General features: G+C 33.9%; 1 protein-coding gene across 2 annotated transcripts; it reads left to right on the forward strand.

The window, feature by feature from the left end:
• The first annotated feature begins 2,109 nt into the window (after positions 1-2,109).
• Positions 2,110-11,837, forward strand: Dsk (Drosulfakinin). 2 transcript variants are annotated; one of them, XM_023170126.2, is made up of 3 exons: positions 2,110-2,537; positions 8,957-9,164; positions 11,680-11,837. In XM_023170126.2, the coding sequence occupies exons 1-3, from the start codon at positions 2,529-2,531 to the stop codon at positions 11,826-11,828; spliced, it is 366 nt and encodes a 121-aa protein (XP_023025894.1). In that variant the 5' UTR covers positions 2,110-2,528; the 3' UTR covers positions 11,829-11,837. The 2 variants fall into 2 exon arrangements, with proteins under 2 accessions (XP_023025894.1, XP_023029393.1); XM_023173625.2 differs by having other exon boundaries at positions 2,120-2,537; positions 11,683-11,837.
• Positions 11,838-22,340: the final 10,503 nt, after the last annotated feature.

The following is a 22,340-nucleotide window of genomic DNA, read 5'->3' on the forward strand; positions in this document are numbered from 1 at the left end:
AATAGAATAATAGGTCCATATTTTTTTGATGGAAACATAAACGGGCAAAATTTTTTGGAATTTCTAAATAACCAATTATCGGACGAAATAGATGAAATGCCTCTTGCGGAACAAGTAAATTTATATTTTCAGCTCGACGGCTGTTCCGTGCACAATTCGAGGATTGTTAAAGAGTGGCTAAATAACCAGTTTCCAAATCATTGGATAGGACGAGGTAGTGACTTAATTGAATGGCCACCTAGATCGCCTGATCTAACAATATTAGACTTTTTTCTGTGGGGTATTCTGACACAAAAAGTATACAGAACAAGACCAACGAATCGATCTGAACTCATGCAAAGGATACGACAAGCTTGTGCCGAAATTACAGTTCAACAAATAAGAAATAGTGTAAACAATATTCGGAAGAGATACGATAAATGTATTGAACTTAATGGAGGTTTGGTAGAAGCCACAAAAATTTGAATGTTTAGTTTTGAATCAATGTTTATTTTAGTATCAGTTTTTTCTTAATGGCAATTAATTGTTGAATAAATACTTTGAAACTTGTTTGTATACATTTTGTTTTCATCAGCTATAGAAGAAGGTAGAGTAAGTTCAGAATCTCATAAAATGTGATTTTCCAGGTGCGCTGTTACAAAAGTACTATTATTTATTATTGGGAAACTTCCAAAAAGCTTACAAGTATGACCATTAATACTTCAAGATTCTATCAAGATTTGGTAGAAGCGCAATTGGGAGATCCCATGACATGAGATTCTGAACTTGGTCTACTACTGCGTAACTTGAAAATGAACTTTTAATTTTCTGTTATTCAATTATTCAATTTTTATTTTAATTTTCACTTCTCGTAACCTACATTCAAATGAATGATTTTAAGGGAATATTATCCACAAATCCAGTGGCGTAGTCAGATTTTTATTACAAAACGCTTGCACCACAAATCTCTCACATTACCATATTTTCAGGAGTTATAACTGTAGAACGCATTGAGCTGTTGACTTCGGATTTTCACTGTACAAATTCACTGGTGTTCTACTTGGTGATGACAGTGTTGTCAGATCTCAAATATGTCTATAATCTGAATAAAAATTACAAACAAATACTTTGTTTCCAAAATTGAAGTTGTTGTAACTTCGTTGTTAACAAATATTTTTTTATGAAAATTTGACAGTTTTGATTTATAACGACTACGAATCCAGTGGTGTAGTCAAATTTGAAAACAAAAATTGCCTAATAAACTTTTGCCGTTTTTGACAAACAAAAAAAACCATAGAGTGACTTGGAAATGAAACTAAAATTGTGAAAGTTAGTGTCAAGATACAGTTTTTCATGCTTATAATTTCAATAAAAAAAAAATTGAGATTGATTGAAAAATGCACATTCTACAGAGGTGGTTCCATTTTAAATGGGTCACACTGTATATATATATATATATATATATATATATATATATATATATATAAATGTTTACTCATTATTCATGTAACACTGTTTTCTTTATGAACTATTTCCTTGAATAAACATTATTATTATTATATATATATATATATATATATATATATATATATATATATATATATATATATATATATATATATATATACAGGGTGGGGTACCCCATACGACACGGTCCCTGTAAACCAAACCATTATTTTTTTTGGCATTTCTCCATCTCATGATATGTAGAATGATTACGGGTAAAAAAATTATTCTTAAGTCTACAGGGTAGCTAAAAAAAGTGTGAAATATCGAAGTTGTGTTTTTTTAAAAGAAACACCCTGTATTTCGTTACAGATTTGAATAGGTCAGATACTGTGTACCTAACTATAACCGTTCTGGAGTTATTAATTTTTCTCTGAAAAAGTTAGGTACAATGGGAAACTAAATAACACCGAAATGTATAGAAATCATCCCTTCGAATTCTGACCAAGCATAAAAGAGGTTTCGGGCTATTGATTTCGATTAAATCCGTTTCTCAAAATTATACTTTTTTATAATTTCGGACAATGATAACTTTGTTATTTCAAATAGAATAACCTGTATTTTTTTGGTCTGAACAATATAAAATTCAATTATTTTCCTCAATAATTTTTCAGATATTGGCTTTTACAAATAGTAGTTCTTATTTTAATACATTTTTTGAATCAAAAGCTTCGAAACGACATTTATTCAAGAATTCTCATCGACAGTTATTGTGTTTTATTATTGTCTTCACCAACCCTGCAGAGTTTCTATGAACCATCTGTCTTCCGATGAAAATATGTAAAGAATTCATAAATTGTATTTCAATTTTTATAACCAACATAACGAGTCTTGACACATTCAGTCTAGGGATTTTTTCCCTCTCTCTGTTCGACGTGTTAATATTGTTATTGGCAACATAATGTAAAATTTTCCTGGTTATTACTCTGGCAAATCGCTTGCTGAATTTAAAAACGCTGTTTTCTCACGTGATTATCTGTTTTTCATATAAAAGGAAGGGTGCTAGAAGTGGATATGCAGTCCAACAGTGTTATTTCCCTGGTATGTTGTTGGTGAGTACTTAATTTTATGTTGTGGATCGGGGAAAGTTTTATTCCAAGGAAGTCGGTGTCTACTCTCATGAAAATGTCTATACACCTAATAAATTATTGGATGTAGACTCTATTCATTAATCAAAAGTCTGTAAATTCATTCATTCTGAAGTAAAATGAAATATGTCGATTTAAAGTTCAAAGAGATGAATGACGTTCATGCACATAACGTGCATTGAGATTCCGCAAACTGAAAATTAATGAAAAACAAAACTAGATTCTTTACAATCTAATCAACATATACATTCCACCTCCTCAAATTTGAGGTCGGTAGCCAGGCGGTTCGACGTGAGAGCTTTGTTAACTCACTCGAATTGACTGCCGTGTTGGTCGGTGGTTCAAGCCCCAGTCTGAACGATCGATTTTCACTTGTCATCGTCCAACCCGTGTTAAGAATCACACGTTAAAGGAAAAACAGATTTTAAACAGACAAACAAACAGAATTAGAAATAACTGCTTATTTTAAGCAATATGTGAAACATATTTTCAGAATTTAGGATAAAAATATATAGTTTCAGTTCTCAATATTTCTCATTTCTAATTTATTCATTCAATTCATTTTTGAAATGATTAGTTTTTTCTTGTTCAGTAGTTTGAATTGATATATATATATATATATATATATATATATATATATATATATATATATATATATATATATATATATATACAGGGTCCTGCAACAGTGGCGCGGTGTTCCATATCTCTATATAGGAAGCAGATAGGAATCTAATTTTCTATAATATTACCTTATTGCTCGAGCTCGACAAAATAAAAATATTGGCGGTCACACAGGGTGTTCGATTTTTTCTGGGCGGATCCCAACTGTGTCTTTTTAAATGGCAACCTATATTTTTTATCGCTTTTTCGGTTTCTTCGTAGAAAATAAAATAAACTTTATGTATATCTGCACTTCGAAAATATTGACGGTTTTCGAGATATCTAGCATGACAGGTTTTTTTTCCAATATTCGTCACTCAGAATATTTGAAATTATAAAGTGGTGCCAAGTCCAGTTGAAATTTTTTTTTGATCGAATATTCTACATTGGTAACTCTCTCAAACGATATATCTGAAATCGACCTGTGATATACAGGGTATGAAAAACCACTTGCCAAATATTGTAAATGAAAATTTGCAAAATCTTCCTTAGATTAAATGGAACACCCTGTATATTATTGATCCATAAGAAGCGCCAACGAAACCTCTACAAATTTCATTAAGTATTCCCTATGGCTAAGTTCAATAGTTTTTCTTAAATGAGCATTTCTTTCGAAAAATGGTCATTTTTTCAAAGCGAAATCCATTTGACGACTGATAAAAATATACGAAAGATATCTTGTTTCAATTTTGTACATTAGAAGGTGTCCAAACAAATATTTTTTAACGAAATAAATGTATGTACCTATCACTTTTTGCTAAATGGAAAATTATTTTTTCATTGGATGCAGAATTTCACTCATAAATCGTGCAATATCAAACCAAACAAGTTAAAAGAAAGAAACATTATAAATAACTATTTTTTTCATGTTATTATATTCATTCAGAGCTTGAGTTCTAGATATTCAAATTTGTCAACTGGCAAATTACAAAACTACAAAAGGGAGAGTTTAATTAAGGTTGATAATGAAACTTTTATAAAATATGTTCAACATGTCTTCCATTTTCTTGAATGCAGAGCTAAAGTCTATGTTTGAAAGACTGTTCTACCCTGCGCAAGACAGCTGGTGTAATGCTGCGAAAAGCATTCGTTATTCTAAGTCGCATATTTTCGGGAGAAGTTGGTGGCTCAACGTAAACCATATTTTTTATGTATCCCCATAAGAAAAAATCTAGTTTCGTCAAATCTGGTGATCTAGCGGGCCACCGTACAGGCCCATTCCGTCCTATCCATTTATTGGGAAATACTTCATTTAGATGATCTCTCACTTCTGCCGAATAGTGAGCAGGTGCACCATCATGTTGTAATCACATTCTATTGCGGAGGTCAAGAGGAATATCATCTAACAAACCTGGTAAATCATTTCGTAAGAAATTGAGATACATTGCACCATTCATATGTCCCTCAAAAAAGTATGGACCAATTACATATTCTCCAATGATGCCTCCCCAGACATTTATCGACCACCTATGTTGATAATCCACCTGTCTCAATAAGTGAGGATTTTCTGTCGCATAATAATGGTAATTATGTCGATTTACAAATCCATTTTTATGGAATGTCGATTCATCCGACCATAAAATATTATTGAAAAAATATTCGTTTCGACGAATTTTGTTCATGGCCCAATTGCAAAATCTCACTCTTTTCTCGAAATCAGCATACAGTAGTTCTTGATGTAACTGAACGTGGTATGGATGCAAGCGATGTTTCTTCAATACTCGTTGCACTGATCTCTCACTTATATCCACTATTTCCCCAATTTGTCGTTGACTCCTATTAGGATCTTCTTCAACAGCAAGAAGAACTTGCAATTCATTATCTTCATTAGTAGCTGGCTTGATGCGCTCATGTTTGGAATAATTAATAGATCCAGTTTCAACGAATCGTCCCAAGACCTTTCGGAAAGATCTTTCATCTGGATGCCTTCTATCTGGATACCGTTGAGAATAAATTCTACTTGCCAATAAACAATTCCTGTCTGATTCACCTAATATGAAAATCATATCAATTAAATCACTTTTTGATAACAACATTCTGATGAAATTATACCGACAGTTCAACTTCACGATTGACTAAAAATTTCAATATTCATTTGCAGCCAAATATTTTGTTCTGTCATTTGCCAGACTACTTGATTTCCAATAAATAGTTCATTCGCTGAAAGGTTGTTTTAGACCGAAAGAATATGGCACAAATTCCGAGATTTTTGAAATTATTGTAACTATTCAAGAACGTCCATTTTGTGGTGTAATTCGCAACTTGTTTATCTAGCAACAGGTAATTTTAGGAATGGGCGATATTTTAAGGAAAGGGTATTTTTTGTATATTCTTATCAGTCGTCAAATGGATTTCGCTTTGAAAAAATGACCATTTTTCGAAAGAAATGCTCATTTAAGAAAAACTATTGAACTTAGCCATAGGGAATACTTAATGAAATTTGTAGAGGTTTCGTTGGCGCTTCTTATGGATCAATAATATACAGGGTGTTCCATTTAATATAAGGAAGATTTTGCAAATTTTCATTTACAATATTTGGCAAGCGGTTTTTCATACCCTGTATATCACAGGTCGATTTCAGATATATCGTTTGAGAGAGTTACCAATGTAGAATATTCGACCAAAAAAAAATTTCAACTGGACTTGGCACCACTTTATAATTTCAAATATTCTGAGTGACGAATATTGGAAAAAAAACCTGTCATGCTAGATATCTCGAAAACCATCAATATTTTCGAAGTGCAGATATGCATAAAGTTTATTTTATTTTCTATGAAGAAACCGAAAAAGCGATAAAAAATATAGGTTGCCATTTAAAAAGACACAGTTGGGATCCGCCCAGAAAAAATCGAACACCCTGTGTGACCGCCAATATTTTTATTTTGTCGAGCTCGAGCAATAAGGTAATATTATAGAAAATTAGATTCCTATCTGCTTCCTATATAGAGATATGGAACACCGCGCCACTGTTGCAGGACCCTGTATATATATATATATATATATATACATATTTTACTTTCCTGACTTGAACAGTAAGTTTTTTGTGTAAATGAAGGGTTATATATTATCATGAAATTAGTATCCCAATTCCTTATTTTCCTAAGACCATATTTTTTGAAGATCGGAAGTCCTATATTTGTGTATTGATATAATTTCAGTTGAGTTATTCAAACCTCCAAACCGAAATACATCAAAAGTTTTCATAGTGTTTTAAAAATTGCAAATCAATTCGATAGAGACAACTTCAAATTCATCAGTTAATAAACGTAGCAAGCAATCAAACTTTGAATGTATAACTAATAGTGATTACTATAGTAATATGAAATAAGTATTGAATGTTTCAGAAATATTTTCGAAATGTTCGTATAAAATTGAATGATATTTTGAAATACTTCGTTATTATTTTCACACTATATAAAAAATATTTCTCTGGATACTCAAGAATATGAGTATTTATGTATGAGAAAATAATATATTATTCAACGACCGAGAAATTTGGTGATTATAAATAATTCGAGCGAGTAATGATTTTATTTCGAGAATAGAATACTATACCTTTTCTTTGACATGAAATATTTCAAAATGAGATTAATTTATCAACGATATTCCGATTGAGAGTAACATCAATGGATAACAAAAAATAATCTGAAAAAGGATTCAAAAATATTTCCTGTTTCAGTTATTTTATTCGATTTGAAAATGAAAAAGTGCAATCAAGCTCAAAGCTATTCTGATACGGAGATCTTTTGACTTGAAGCTAATCAAGTTTCCAACCAAGGGACGAACTTTGAAAAATAACAGTTTCTTTGCCACATAACAAATTCTTAAAGATATATATATATATATATATATATATATATATATATATATATATATATATATATATATATATATATAAAAAATTAAACAATTTGTGGACACAAAACACAAAACACCCCCCTTTTTGGAGTGTTTTGTGTCCACAAATTGTTTAATTTTTTATTTATATCATGCACACTCGATAAAATCTCTATTTATATATATATATATATATATATATATATATATATATATATATATATATATATATATATATATATATATATATACTCATTTTACTTGCCAATCCACGTTTCCATCTTTATTTTTCGTTAAAATCTAAATATTTTATAACGAACTGAGTTTGACGTTTGAGAACCTATTTTGAATTGAGTAAATTGCCAGGGCTTCTAATGTAGTAGTGAATTGAGTTCGCCTCAATAATCTGAATGTCCACCAGAAACTTTCATGATTTGACTTTTCACTAATGATATATAAGTAAGTGAATCTATAATGTTCTATAACTACAGATCAAATCAAATATAACGATATGGTTATAACATTTAACCTCTTCATCATATAGTCATCAGTTATTTTCTTATTTGAGTTCTTATTTTATTCAATACATACTGACGACCAAATAACTATCTAAGGAGACACAAGCCAACCCCACAGACCTTATCTCGATTCAGAGTTTTCACTAATTCCGAGATAGTGAGTTCACCAATATTTATTCAAATTCACAGACTAACTTCTATAAACCAACCCACTTCATACCCTACTACATAACCTATCGTGTAGGTCCTACACTATATTCCATCTGAACATTCGCGAAGTACACTATATTCAGCTTTTTATTTTCATCATTTGTAGCGTTAGGTTAGGTTTCTTTTTCCTAACCTAACCTATCATTTTTAGTAAACTCGTACCATTGAATTCCACCTGTGAAAATTCACATCAATAATACAGAGGAATATAACAAAGATTGAAATTTAGTAAAACGCGTTTTGTCTTTATATTCCTCCAACGTCAAACAAAAAACAAGAATTTTCGAAGAAAAGAATAAAAATTGGATGAATATAATACATAATAATATCACTTTGTATATTACCTACTTTAGTAGGTAATAAACAAAGTATTTCACTAACGTTTAAGACAATATAATGCGTATAATAAAAAACAGAAGCTGGATTCTAGCGCAACGAATCGTAGATATGAAACAAATAATAGTCATGATTTTTAATCAAGAAATGTTTTGTAACGAAAACTATAAAAATATGAGTGTAATTATAATAAATTCTTCTTGCCTTATTCTTGATAAATAAAATAAACACAAGTGTTATCATTTTTCTTCACGACGCAATCCGAAATTTTACTTATTAAACACATGTTATCGTTTTGAAACTATGATAATGCTTTCATTTATTCTCACATCAAATACTTTTAGAAATTATAATTCAGGAACATGAAGCGAGACTGCTTCTGCATGCGATACTTTGATTGGCTTTCTGACCGGGGATTTCCCACCATAGCAGGTCAACGCCAAGTAATGTTGCCAGACTGAATATAAACGAATGATCGGAAACGAAAAAGATGAGGATTTTTCAATTATTAATTTCATAATATAATATAGTTTATCATAAAAAGAAATATATTCACGCATGCTTTCGTGCGCCGAATATCTAAATATGTTTAGGTTGAGAATTTTCCAATGTATTATTTATAAAAAAGTTCATGGCGTGTACTTTTGGATTTTCCTTGATTTTTTAAAATTATTTTTGGTTTAAGGCGCGAGGCCCTTTGCACCGTGAGGCCGTCCAATTAATTACTTTCTCCCTTTCTTTGAAAGTTCCAGACATTTTACACCTATAAGTAGTACTGGTCATCATTACAGGAAAAGAGTTGTATATTACTTTCAACAGGTGACTATGGTTTTGAGGAGTTTGTTCACTGGATTCTTCATCGTCAGCAGCCTATATCTACTACTGACCTATCAATTTGGATTATCTCTGGGAGCACCGGGTAGAGGGCAGAACAACCATCGATCCAGGAATAGAGGTTTTGGACGACATCCAATTTCACCTCAATATGCCCAAATGAAAAATGAACCTTTTGTGAGCGATTTTATAGGTAACGAATTTTTTTCACGCGGACTTTTATTAAGGCAGCGTGCGCTGCCTAAAAAAAAGTCCGCGATAGCATATATCTATCTCTTATATGGTAAACATTATATGTAAAATACTGAGCCATAAATACAATCAATCTGTTTTTTACAATGCAAATTTTACAATATCTGTCAAATTCTTATAAATTTGAACGAATCCTTTTAAAGTTATCACGATAAGATTAACTTAACACAACGCAGTAAGCCATTACGTGTCGCGTCTACTGTAAGACAACGAGGGACAATGCTCGGAGGTAGAGGGACGATCTAAGCAATGAAGCGCCCTCGCCGAGAACGGGACCCAAACGCGGGCAGAGCATGAGGGCAGACGTCGTTGATAGTTGTGTTAGTGTTGCAAATGTCTTTATAGGTAACATGATTAGATTCTCAGTGCAGTTGCCATATTTTTTCAGTTACTGTATTTTTAAGTAAAAATATAAATAACTAGCTGTTGTCCGCTCTTATATTAACGTACAGCAGTAGCTACTGAACCTAGACTCTTTAAATATGCAGGTAGGTTCTTTGTATAGCGTAAATAAGCATCAAGAAAGGGAATCAGAAATTTCCACCCCCAAGTGGGAAAATAGGGGTTTGAAGATTTTATTGAATTTTGTCAGTTTTGAAGTTGGAAACCTGAAGTTTTGGGTTAATAATAAAATATTGTAACTATGTCATGAAACTTAATGTGACAAACCAAATTCTACGCGGACGAAGCCGTGGGCAATAACTAGTTGTCCATATAGGAAGAAACTGCGGTAACGATAGTTACAAATAAAAGTGGTAAAAAACATAAAAAATTCCAATTGAAGGGGTTATATTTTTTAGGAGTGATTAATTTTTGGGAAAGAAAGTTTTTGGCTTTCTACTACTCCATCTTGATACAGAAAAAAGGGTGAGGGAGTCTTCCAAAGAAAGGAAGGAAGTAACTTTATACATGGATGTGTAGATCATGCAAAGAAGTAACTTTCAGACACAAACTGAAAGAAAGTCCTCCTGAAACAGCTACTTCCATATAAACATACGAAAGAAAAAATTCTTTCGAAACAAATACTTCTATATGAACACTGAATTATACAGAAGATACTTTTCTCTACTCAGTTTGTATTCCAAACATTCGTTGTGGAATAAAAATCAGATATCATTCACATGAGTTCTACTTTAAATGAATGGTAACAAATTGCTCTTACATAGAACACTGCCATCCTCACTGGTATACACCGATGATTATATATACATAAGCAGATCAAGCTTATTCCGTGACATTAAAAAATCGTAATTCGTGAATGAAGTGTGTGTATTTTCTATAATGTTATCCAATTTGGTACTGAAGAGCCTTAGGGCAAGTGTCTTAAGGCGAAACATCGGTGTATACCAGTGAGGATGGCAGTGTTCTATGTAAATGCAATTTGTTACCATTCATTTAAAGTAGAACTCATGTGAATGATATCTGATTTTTATTCCACAACGAATGTTTGAAATACAAACTGAGTAGAGAAAAGTATCTTCTGTATAATTCAGTGTTCATATAGAAGTATTTGTTTCAAAAGAATTTTTTCTTTCGTATAATTCAATGTTTATATGGAAGTAGCTGTTTCAGGAGGACTTTCTTTCAGTTTGTGTCTGAAAGTTACTTCTTTGCATGATCTACACATCCTTGTATAGAGTTACTTATTTTCAAATTGATTACTTCCTTCCTTTCTTTGGAAGACTCCCTCATCCTTTTTTCTTTTATTTTTTTTGTATCAAGATGGAGTAGTAGAAAGCCAAAAACTTTCTTTCCCAAAAAATAAAAAATTTCATTTTTCATCAAAATAAAAACTTTACTAGTATTGGTTTCAAAACCAAATTTTGTCATTGATAGAATAGAATTATTTTTTGTGTTTTCCTTGCAGCTTTCAGCAACTTGTGGTTTCACCTTTTCATTCATATTTCTGATTATACATTTCAGAACAAATCAGAATGGAATTGACTATCCTTTTATAACTGTCATTTAGGTAACATTTTTGAATTGTCAGTTGAACAGACTGAATCAGGGCATATACAGGGTGTTTCCCGATTGTAGTGAAAAACTTTGAAGGCGTGTTCAGCACTAATTTTATTTAAAAAAATCAGATTACATTGCTAGTTTGGTATGTGGAACGTGAGTAGACTCACTTTCCACTTGATCATTTGATACGTGCTAACAAGCAAAAGTTATTGTTTCAAAATATATATATATATTATTTATTATTTGCGCTACACTTTTTGAAATACCTGTATTTTAAATTTTTTGAAAGCGGTTCCTCATAACGAATTTTGACAAATAAACTTTTTTATGAATGACGTCTAAGCCGCGTTGCTAATACCCTGTATCTCAAAAACGATTGCGAGATTATATTTATGTGAATGTTTTATTCTAAAAATACCTGGAGAAAAACCTATACGGACATTATCGAAACACATTATATATGATGAAGTTACACACAGATTCTTGATTTTCAGTAGATGCTGATGACTTCTTCGAAATTTCCAAGCGACAACAGAACAACCCGGATGATTATGGCCACATGCGTTTTGGAAGGAAAGGAGAAGAAATTTCCGACGATTATGGGCATATGAGATTCGGTAGAAGTGATATTGAAAATAAATGACTGAGGCTGCATGAAGGAAGTGTCCATTCACATTATACTATTGATACATGTGATTTTTGAATATGTAGGTTAAAATAAATAAAAACTCAACTGGCTGGAATTGTTGTATATTACTCATTGTTTCATTCTCTGCCTAGATCACTTCACTTTTTGTTATAATTGCCATTGTTATTATGAACGAACACCTGTTTTCCTACTTGGAAACATGGAAAACGAAGGATGACATATTTTCCTGAAAATACACAAGTATTCTGATCAACAGAGTTTCGCCTGATGACATCACTTACAACGAATGTATTGTGAGATTTTCACTGAAAACTTTAACAAACTACAAGTGTTTCGCTATACAATAGCTTCCTTAGGCATATTCATACAGTATGAACGATTGTATAGTGGAACAAGTGTTCCGGTTTCTTAAACTGACCAGTGACATTTTCACAATGAAGTGTTAACTGAATACTTTATGTCAGATTTTCACTGGAGAGTTTACAAAACCGCAACACATGTTTCCTTATACAATAGCTTCCTCAGACTTGTTCATGCAGTGAAAATCTCACTGCATGAACAAGTCACATTCGAATACGTTATGGATTTTCATCAAATATCGGACAATTCCATCATATATTACAACAAATGTTTATACGTTCAGTTAGTTCTCATTGACGAATCATTGGCATAGCACCCAGAAAAAAGAAAAAATATACGATTTGACCACCATTATTATGGTGTACCCAAGCCGAATGAGGGCAACACTTGCTTGCAAAAAGAATGCACAAATGCATTGATGGTTTTTTCACAGATGCAATGGTGATACTGAATAAAAATTCACTCACTGGAAATTCAAGTGCATGGAGAAACAGTGATGAAAAGATAATTTTTAGTTATGGATAAGCGTTTTCCCCCGCAGCTGGCTCCCCAGCTGGAATATTTGAAAATTCTTTATTATTGCACATCTACATTATAAAACGAACCTACATACAAAATTTTAACCTCCGAAAATATAGTGATGAGGTAATTTTCATATGTAAACGAGTCCATTTTATCCCCAGGAAGGCGCCCCAGTTGAAATATTGAAAAATCCTTTCTTATTGAACATCTACAACATAAAACAAACCTACATACAGAATTTCACCTCTCACCTACAGAGTAGAGCAAAAAGAGCATATGTGGCTTATGAGTAATATCGGAGGACAGTGGGACGCGCATGGGGTCTTTCACCCCGTCTAGTCACCTGGATCTACATTGCAATAATAAGACCTATGTTAATGTGTTTAATAAACCCTAAAAAATACAAATGAAACAGAACACAGAGTCAGATGCTACAAATGCAATACGCATCTGGAGTGTACTCCAGATCACTAAGCCCAAGGATTAGGTGTGTGATGGGAAAAAATACCAGCGTGGTTCGAACAGAACAATCGCCACAAAAGAAATAACCAAGAAACGAAACGAATATAACACGTGTTACCTCAGAAAACGTGTTACCTCAGTGATAGTACTAGAGTGCCACCAAGATTTAGCCAAAGCCTCGGTAGATAATAATTTTATCCTGAGATGGATTAAAAGGCACGACAGGAGTAAAAGTAATTGCCGACTCTTCAGCCAAGGAAGCGGCTGGACTAAGAATGTTAGGACCCAGTGGCACCTACGGCCTAATGACTTCGACAATTGCGGAACTAGCCAAACGTTACGACTATGCTCAATCTCTAAAGAGATGGGATGAAATCAAATCATGCAATCTTATCAGGATCACCCTGGGCGACCGTGGGAAGCTGGTGCTGAAGAAATATCTGGCGATGATCAGGAAAAATATACGCTTAACAGTAGACTGGTCACTGTCAACTGAGGAATACCTCTATAATATGGGCCTAGTGGACTCACATCTATGCAGGATGTGTGAACAGAAAGATGAAACTCTCAGGCATGTCCTATATGAGTGTCCGGAGTTATCGTTAATGAGAGAGTGTGTGTTCGGCGAGTCTTGGCCTTCACCTGCCGATATAAAGGAGATGTCTCCTAGTGACCTGTCCATCTTCCTGGAAAGGACAAGATGGACGATGACCTAGGAGGACAACTCCTTAGTGCTGTGGGCCTTCACTTACCCTCCCTACTCTACAGATAAAGATAGATTTCAATCTCCGAAAATATAGTGATACGGAGAAACAGTGATGAAGATAATTTTCATATGTGAACGCGTCCCTTTTAGCACCAGGAGGGCGCCCCAGTTAGAATATCGAAAAATCCTTTCTTATTGCACATCTACAACATAAAACAAACCTACATATAAAATTTCAGCCTACGAAAATATAATGGTACGGAGAAACATAATTTTCATCACTGTTTTTTGTATTTGCGAGAAAACTAAGAAAATTTCTATGGAGGCAGTTTAGCTCTTTGTGTGACACTCGGGTCCAGGTAATCATGCCAATATGAGAGCTGGCTTCTATTGAAGACTTTCTGCATGTGTAATTAAGTGCTGTCATCCGTATCGTCATAGCACTCAGATAAACTTTAATAGGGCGTATTACTCAGATTTTTTTTTGTTTTTTTCATAGAAATCTTGTTTTTTACCCCCCTCGTTTGTATTCTGGCACATTCGTCATTTTGGTGTTAGAGTATAGTGAGTTACAGTAACACCAGTTCTCCATATAAATCATGCCTGTATGCATTTTTTGGGGTATTTTTACCTACTTTACGTACCTACTGCTTATGAAGTTTCCATTACAATTTTTCATATTGAGGGTAAAACACCCAAAAAAGTCGATAAAAAACTCTGATTTTCTTCACAAAAATACTTTCGCTTTATATACAGTATGTATCACTTTTTTTAGGACGGCAAAAAAACACAAGCACTACAGGAAAATCCTCAAGACGCTCTTAGAGCGGTGCCTGTGCGAAAGTAGTGATTCACATTGGATTTGAATCGCTGAAGGTCAAATCCATTTAGGAAAACGACAGATTACCAACCTTTCTTCGATATTACAGACTATCGAAGTTGCAAGTGATGTTCGCGTCTCCAATCAGGCGGATGACTCTTTTCTGGATGGAATCCAGCCGCTTCAGGGTATGTTTGGGGGCGGAGCTCCATACATGAGAACAATACTCCAAAGTAGGTCTGACCTGAGCTTCATAAACAATCAAAAGTTGCTGAAGTGTATAGTTTTCTGGCTCGGAACAGTGAGAAGCAGCCTTTGCAATTGAACACCTTCCGTGAAAGTATCTATAGAAGAGAGACAAATATCCAACTTTTCTTCGATGTTCCAGGCTATCAACGTTGCACGTGATGTTCGCGTCTCCAATCAGAAGGATACCTCTTTTCTGGATGGAATCAAGCAACTTCGGGGTATGTTTGGAGGTAGAGCTTTACACATGAGAACAATACTCCAAAGAAGGTCTGATCTGAGCCTTATATAGGATCAAAAGTTGCTGAGGTGTGTACAGTTTTCTGGTTTGAAACAGTGTTCCAAGCTTTCGAGAAGCAGCCTTTGCAATTCCAGTGACATGATTATGCCAAGATAAATTGGTGTCCATTTTAACCCTTAACAAACTTATCGAAGCAGAAAGCGGAATTGTCTTATTGTACATTTCTATATCCGGTTCAGAAACATTTATCTTTCTGGAGGAAACCGATGCCTGGGTTTTTGTGGCATTGAGTTGAACCTAGTTACTTTCACCCCAATTCGAAATCACTTCTAGATTCTCATTAAGATATTCAACCTCGTGCTGCTTGTGAAGATGTGCATCTGCAGCCGATGTCCTGGAATCCAAATGGAATGACGAGACAAGTTTGCTGTCGTCAGCAAAGCAATATATTGGATTCTTTTTTTTTCCAATAAGTCGTTGATATACAATAAAAAGAGGGTTGGAGACAATAAGGATCCCTGGGGAACACCAGCGTTGATGGTGAAAGTATTCGAAAGATATCCATCGACGGCCACTTGCAAAGAACAATCTTTCAGGAAGCTGAAGAGACATATACAGAAATGATCCGACAAGCCATGGCATCGAAGTTTGGCCAGCAAATCCTCATGCCATACACGGTCAAATGCCTTAGAAATATAAAGCGCAAGAGCTCTTGACTCTCCATGTTTATTGATTGCGTTATTCCAAATATGGGTGACATGCGATAGAAGGTCGCCTGTCAATCTTTGTTTCCGAAATCCATATTGATGATCTGGATTCCATTGGCAGTTTGAAATAAAACAGTAAAGTTATCAAAAAATGTTTCGCAATAAGGTTGTAGATATCAGTGCATTGGGATTTTTTGTAATATTTTTCAATATACATATGTTTCCTGTTTAGATGTAATAATTAATAAGGACATGTTAGCAATAGTATCAAGTTTATTATTTAGGGCACACACCCTATACAACATGAGTATTCAGAATAGGAACAGGATGTGACAACCAGCTTGAGGTTATTAGTTACAAAGATGTTACCAACCAAACATTTACCAACCTCACATCCCCCTCCTTGAGTTTCAAGTACAAAAATAAAATATGGAAAAGAAGTATACATTACAATGTTCATATAGGTAGAATAATGGGGACTCGATGTCGTTATGACAAAATTCCACTGGTCTGAGAAGTTTTTAAATTCAAAAGAGCTAAATGGATTATTGTCAGCAGCTATGATTTTGGGGATTCCACAAGAGGCAAAAATTGGCTTTAGACACTCTATTATTTACGATGACGTTTTGTCTTTGCGTTTCTTCGACTCAACCCATCTAATATCCACTATATAGTGGATATTATGAAATTCAAGAATATCCATACCTATATTATAGAATGGTATGGGTAGTATCTTAAGAGGGAGCAGAGGTTCTTTAATATCGGACCTTTGGAATCTTTGACAAACAGTACAAGAATTTACAAGGTTCGTAACATCAGATAGAATACCAGACCAATAAAAGAATTGTTTTACCTTTTTCTTAATCTTGTTAAGTCCAACATGTTTTTCATGCAGCAAGTCCGAAATTTGTTTTCTACATGACGGAGGAACAACTTACCTTCCATCATAATATATTAAGCCATCTTCTACTGTGAGACTATTTCTTATATTAAAATAATGAGCTAGATCTCCTCTACATTTTAGATGTTTTGGCCAACCACTGTTGTAGTACCAAATAATTTGGTTTAAAGTTTCATCCAAATTTGTTTCGGATTTTAAATGTTTAAGTTGCTGGTCAGAGCAATCAAATAAAACACCTACAGTGTGTACAACATCCTTCATTGACACATCATCTGCAACATTTCCTGCAGTAATATTCTTTGACAATAAGTCAACAATGACCATAGATTTCCCTGGGAGATACTTAAGCTCAAATGTATACGGTAAAATTTTCAGTCTAAGCCTTCTGAGTCGATTATTTTTTATTTTGTAGATATGCCTTCGTATAATAGACGTTAGAGGAGCATGATCTGTGTAAACAATCACATTAGGGTGGCCATAAACAAAGTTGTAGAGTTTTTTGAACGCAAATGTTATAGCAAGGAGTTCTTTTTCGATTTGTGCATATTCTTGTTCAGAGGCAGTTAGAGTTCTGCTAGCATACAAAACTGGTTTTCCTTCTTGTATCAATGAGCAACCAACAGCATAATTACTAGAATCAGCTTGTATCTCAATGGTCTTAACAGGATCAAAAGAAGCAATTAATATTTGAGATAACAGATTTCAAATTATCAAAATGTTCATCATGAGATTTAGTCCACAACCAAACATATTCTTTTTTCAACAAATATGTAACTGGGGCTATTAAATCAGAGAGATTAGGTATGAAGTTTCTTAAAAAATTAACCATTCCCAAATTTTTTTGAATATTGTTTGAATTCTTTGTGAGTCAGGTTCATGGCCATACTTATTGAATTAAAATCCGAGATATTCAACTTCATTAACAAAATATTGAATTATCTCAGAATTGAATTCAATATTGTATTTTCTTGCCACAGAAACAACTTCCCCAACTGTCTATCTAAGTTCCTCCTCTGAGCTAGCACAACACAAAATGTCATCAAAATAAACTATAACATTCTTTATATGACCAAAATAGTTATATGTTAGTTTTTGAAAGAATTCTGGCAAAACTGTTAGACCAAAAGGGCCTCTTAGATATTTAAAAAAACCAAATGGTGTACTAAAACAACATATCTTACTGGATTCCTCATCTGGTCTAATTTGATGAAACCCATTTTTTAAATCGAAAAGACAGAAGTGACATTTGTTAGCAAGTTGCAAACTTATTTTCTCTAAGGTAGAAATTTCATAGTAGTCTCTGATCAAATACTTATTTAAGTGTTGCGGATCAATACACAAATTTAGTGAAGACTCAGGTTTTTCTACAATCACAAGATTATTAATCCACTCACAAGGCTCATCCACTTGCTTTATTATTTTTGCATGCAATAAATCATCTAAGCAACTTTTTAATTTATTCTTAATTTTATAAGGAACTCTACGAGCACGATTTGCCTTAGGGGTAGCATCATTACTGAGTTATAGCTTACATATGTCTGGGAAACATCCTAGTCCTTTGAAAACATCCTGATTCTGTTTGATAAAGTCATCAACTGGGACAGTAACCTTGTCTATCCGACGAAGAAGTCCAAGTTCAACACAGGAGCTTAGTCCCAGAAGTGGTGTTCTGTCATTATTTACAACCATGAACGGGGCATTTATTTTCACATCGTCTTTTTGAACATCAAGGTTAACACAGCCGATCGGTTGAACAACAAATCCACCAAAGGATTCAAGAAGTACATCAGTTTTTCTTATATTTAGATCGGCATCCAATTTCTGAAGAGCAGTAGTTGTTATAACATTAACTTGGGATCCAGTATCGAGTTTAAATTCAATCGGTTGATTGTTAATTTGGAGCAAAGCGAGCCATTCATTTTTCCCATTTGTGATAGAATCACAGGCACACAGGTTTGAAGAATCTAGCTTAAAAACATCATTACTCAACTCTACCACTTCATTAGCTTGTTGAGTGCCATTATTACGCTTATTTCAGATGCATTTTTTTGCAAAATGATTGTACTTTCTACAGGAGGAACACTGTTTACCAAATGCTGGGCATCGTCCTTTAGCATGATTTAAGCTGCAGCGATCACATGCATATAAATTATCCTGACGATCCCGGTATTCTTGTGGTCTTTTCATTTGTGGCTTCCGATTCCCTTCGAGTATCTCTGTTGGATTATCAATCAGTGTCTTCACTGCACGTGATGCTTTTAAAATTTTCATGTTGAGCTCTGCCATCTCGACTGTTTTACAAAAATTAACTGTTTTTTCCAATGAATGGTCTTCTCTGAAAAGTATTTCTTGAGTACTTTTGTCATATAGTCCAAGGATTATTTGGGATTTCAACAATTTTTCTTCTTGTTCACCGAATTCACAAGGTGCTACTAGTGATTTTAGATCGGTAAAATAGCGTTCAAATGGTTCATTTACTGCTTGTTTCCTACCAAAAAATGTATAAATCACCATTGTCACATTTTTTCGTGGGTTGCAATGCTTTTCAAGGATATCCAAAACTGAATTTACTGTTTCTGCACCTAGCTCTAATGTCGTGATTGTGGAGTAAAGTTTCAATCCATCGGATCCCAATAAGTTTTTCAGCCTCGCTACTTGGACCTCTCGTGATTTCTTTTCAGTCTCTGTGGCTACAAAATAAACTTCTACTTCAGTGCGGAATCTTCTGAAGCTCTCGGAGATGTTATCCGCATTGACGTCGAAATCTGAAGGTTTGTTGAATTGCATGGCTGAAATCACGTCCCTTACTTCAGTTTAAACTAAAACGGTCTCGACTGCGCCATGTTTGGATGTAATAATTATTAAGCACATGTTAGCAATAGTGTTAAGTTTATTATTTAGGGCACACACCCTATACAACATGAGTATTCAGAATAGGAACAGGATGTAACAACCAGCTTGAGGCTATTAGTTACAAAGATGTTACCAACCTAACATTTACCAACCTAACATTTCCAAAAATGTTCTTTATTTTTTTATCGATAACGATTCGACTACAATCTTATTTCTAATATTGAGTTAATCTAAACTCGAAAACATTTTTTTTTTTGATTTTGTATTCGAAATGTGATTCTTTCATGAAATGCCCTTGTCACAAATATGGGGTTGTATAGGTAAATAAATAGCAGTCCCAAAGTTATAAAAAACTCTAGAAGATTCAATTTTGAAAAAAATCATCAAAATTATTGAATATCCTTATAGGAATATAAGAGTCAAACAGGTTTATTCGGGATCAATAAGACCCATATAATTCGGCCCCAGGTCCCACTCCTGCCAGCTGACCTGAAAGATCACTCAGCAAATAATGTAATCGGCTTCGTTGAGAAGCTGAATTCATTTGGTCCACTTGAATCAGTGTGAACTGTTACATATTTCTAGCTTACAGTTTGTATTTAGAATTGAGTTGACAACGTAGCACTTCGGTGGTCGTTGCAAACCTCACAATGAATTCGTGATGCACTGTTTGTAACCTTTGGTATAGTAATGAATATTACTAGATATTTTCCCAACACCAAATCGTTATTTCAACACCTCGACACGTGTTTAGATCACCAGGTGATCATCTTCAAGAGGAAGATCAAACTATCATACTTACCAAGCTATGCTTATTTATACCATACAGGTATACCATACATAGACGCAGGTATCTGTTCTATTTATCTTGGTTTTTGTCCTTTATAGAAGTCGAGATTTCGTTCATTCTTAACGTAAACTTCTTCTTCTTTATTATGTCATCTACAATACCCCTCGATGGAAACACGTGTCGAGGTGTTAAAATGACAATTTGGTGTTGGGAAAAAACTTCAGTAATACTCACAATGAATATTGCCAGCCGGCCAGTACGGAATGGCCTTCATTGGATTTTATAAACAGATTTTTCTTGAAGTAGTATTTATTATATTCAAGTCAACAAGTGTTCAAACCTTGGCGTTATTGTTTAACCAGTCAGATACAAAACAAAACATAACATCAACCGCACTAAAAACTCGCGGATTGCAGTGGAGGACCGAATAGACTCACTCACTACCTACTACACACCCTCTAGGCGAAGATTAGAGTCTCACATTTTAAGATGCGATTCCAAACACGTGTTCTATTTCGTCATTACTATCAAAAAGCAATATGATTTATGGGGTTTTGTAATTCTCATCATTCCTAATAGAAAAAATTGGTGAAAATTTTTCATGAAGAATAAACCCTTATAATTATGCAGCCAACCTGGATTTGAACCCAGTTCTTGTATTCTCTACTCTGACGCCTTGTTAATGAACCTTTCTAGAAAATACGAGAGCTGGGTTCGAATTCAGGTCGAGTCACATATTTTTAATTTAGTTATTCTTTCATGTATGTCCGCATACCGCAAATCTAATCTTTCGTAAAGTTCTTTGGGTGAAAGATATTTTCAAGACCGAAACCCCCTCAACTACTACTCTGACGATATTGAAACCTTTCAGAAGTAAGGATCAGTCGTTTCAGAACTGGGCTAATCTGATTATCTCCAACTGTGTTGCATAAACGAACTTCATCTAGTGGAAGTGTGACACTTCTTCCCAGCAGTACAACCGTATCAAAAGAATGGAGAATTGGATAAAAAATCAACGATACGTTTACTTTCAAAACGCTCATTGCAAAATATCGATCGTCTTGAAGACAATTTTTCGAATTGACGATTCTGATAAAGACACTTTAAACAATTTGTTGGAGAAGCGTGACACGAAAGTTTCGATCAGAAAGTGCAAGATGCGTAAACACGAGTGCAAAGACAGTGCGGAAACGGATAAGATTTGGCGAAGATTGAGCCTAAAGAGTTTCAGGCAGAGAAAACAAGAAAGGAAAGAAGAGAAAAGTAAACCTGTAATAGCCGCAGTGATGCGCACCTATGATAAGAGGACGATCAAAAGAGAAGGATCAATCTGGATCTGAGAGCGTCATTTTATGTAAATATTGTTGAAATACTGTTATTTCATGTGAATAAACCAAAGAGTTTTCTAATAATTATTTCTGCTGACAGTTCAACTTAGGTTTGGTTACTGTTGAAAATTTTTCTTCGCTGCCTATACAAAAAACAAGTAGATCCGGTGTTGAAAAGCTGAATACATCAACATTAAGTATCAACTAAAATCCAGGCAATTAAAGTAAACGTGATGGTTAGGAAGTGACATATATACAGGGCAATTAAAAATCGAGTCTATAAAATGTGTTCAAGATAAGGAGAAATGAGAATTGAAACATTCTATGTTTGTTACCACTTTTATTTGTAACAAACGTTACTGCCGTTTCGTCCTATTTTCAAACTCGTACATTAAACTACAAATGATTGATTACATTAGCATCATATAACACCAGTGTAGGTAATAACCGAGGTACCTAGCTCAATTGAGTACCTGATTTTTGTTTATCTGTGACAATGTGGATACGCTAATTTGAAAACCGGTAAGTAAACTGGATCGATTTGATCATTTAACAAGTTGCACCCGTAAT

This window comes from Leptinotarsa decemlineata, unplaced genomic scaffold, assembly GCF_025532065.1.
Source record: "Leptinotarsa decemlineata unplaced genomic scaffold, Ldec_3_MD MMD2_tig00000133_RagTag_RagTag, whole genome shotgun sequence".
Taxonomy (NCBI): domain Eukaryota; kingdom Metazoa; phylum Arthropoda; class Insecta; order Coleoptera; family Chrysomelidae; genus Leptinotarsa; species Leptinotarsa decemlineata.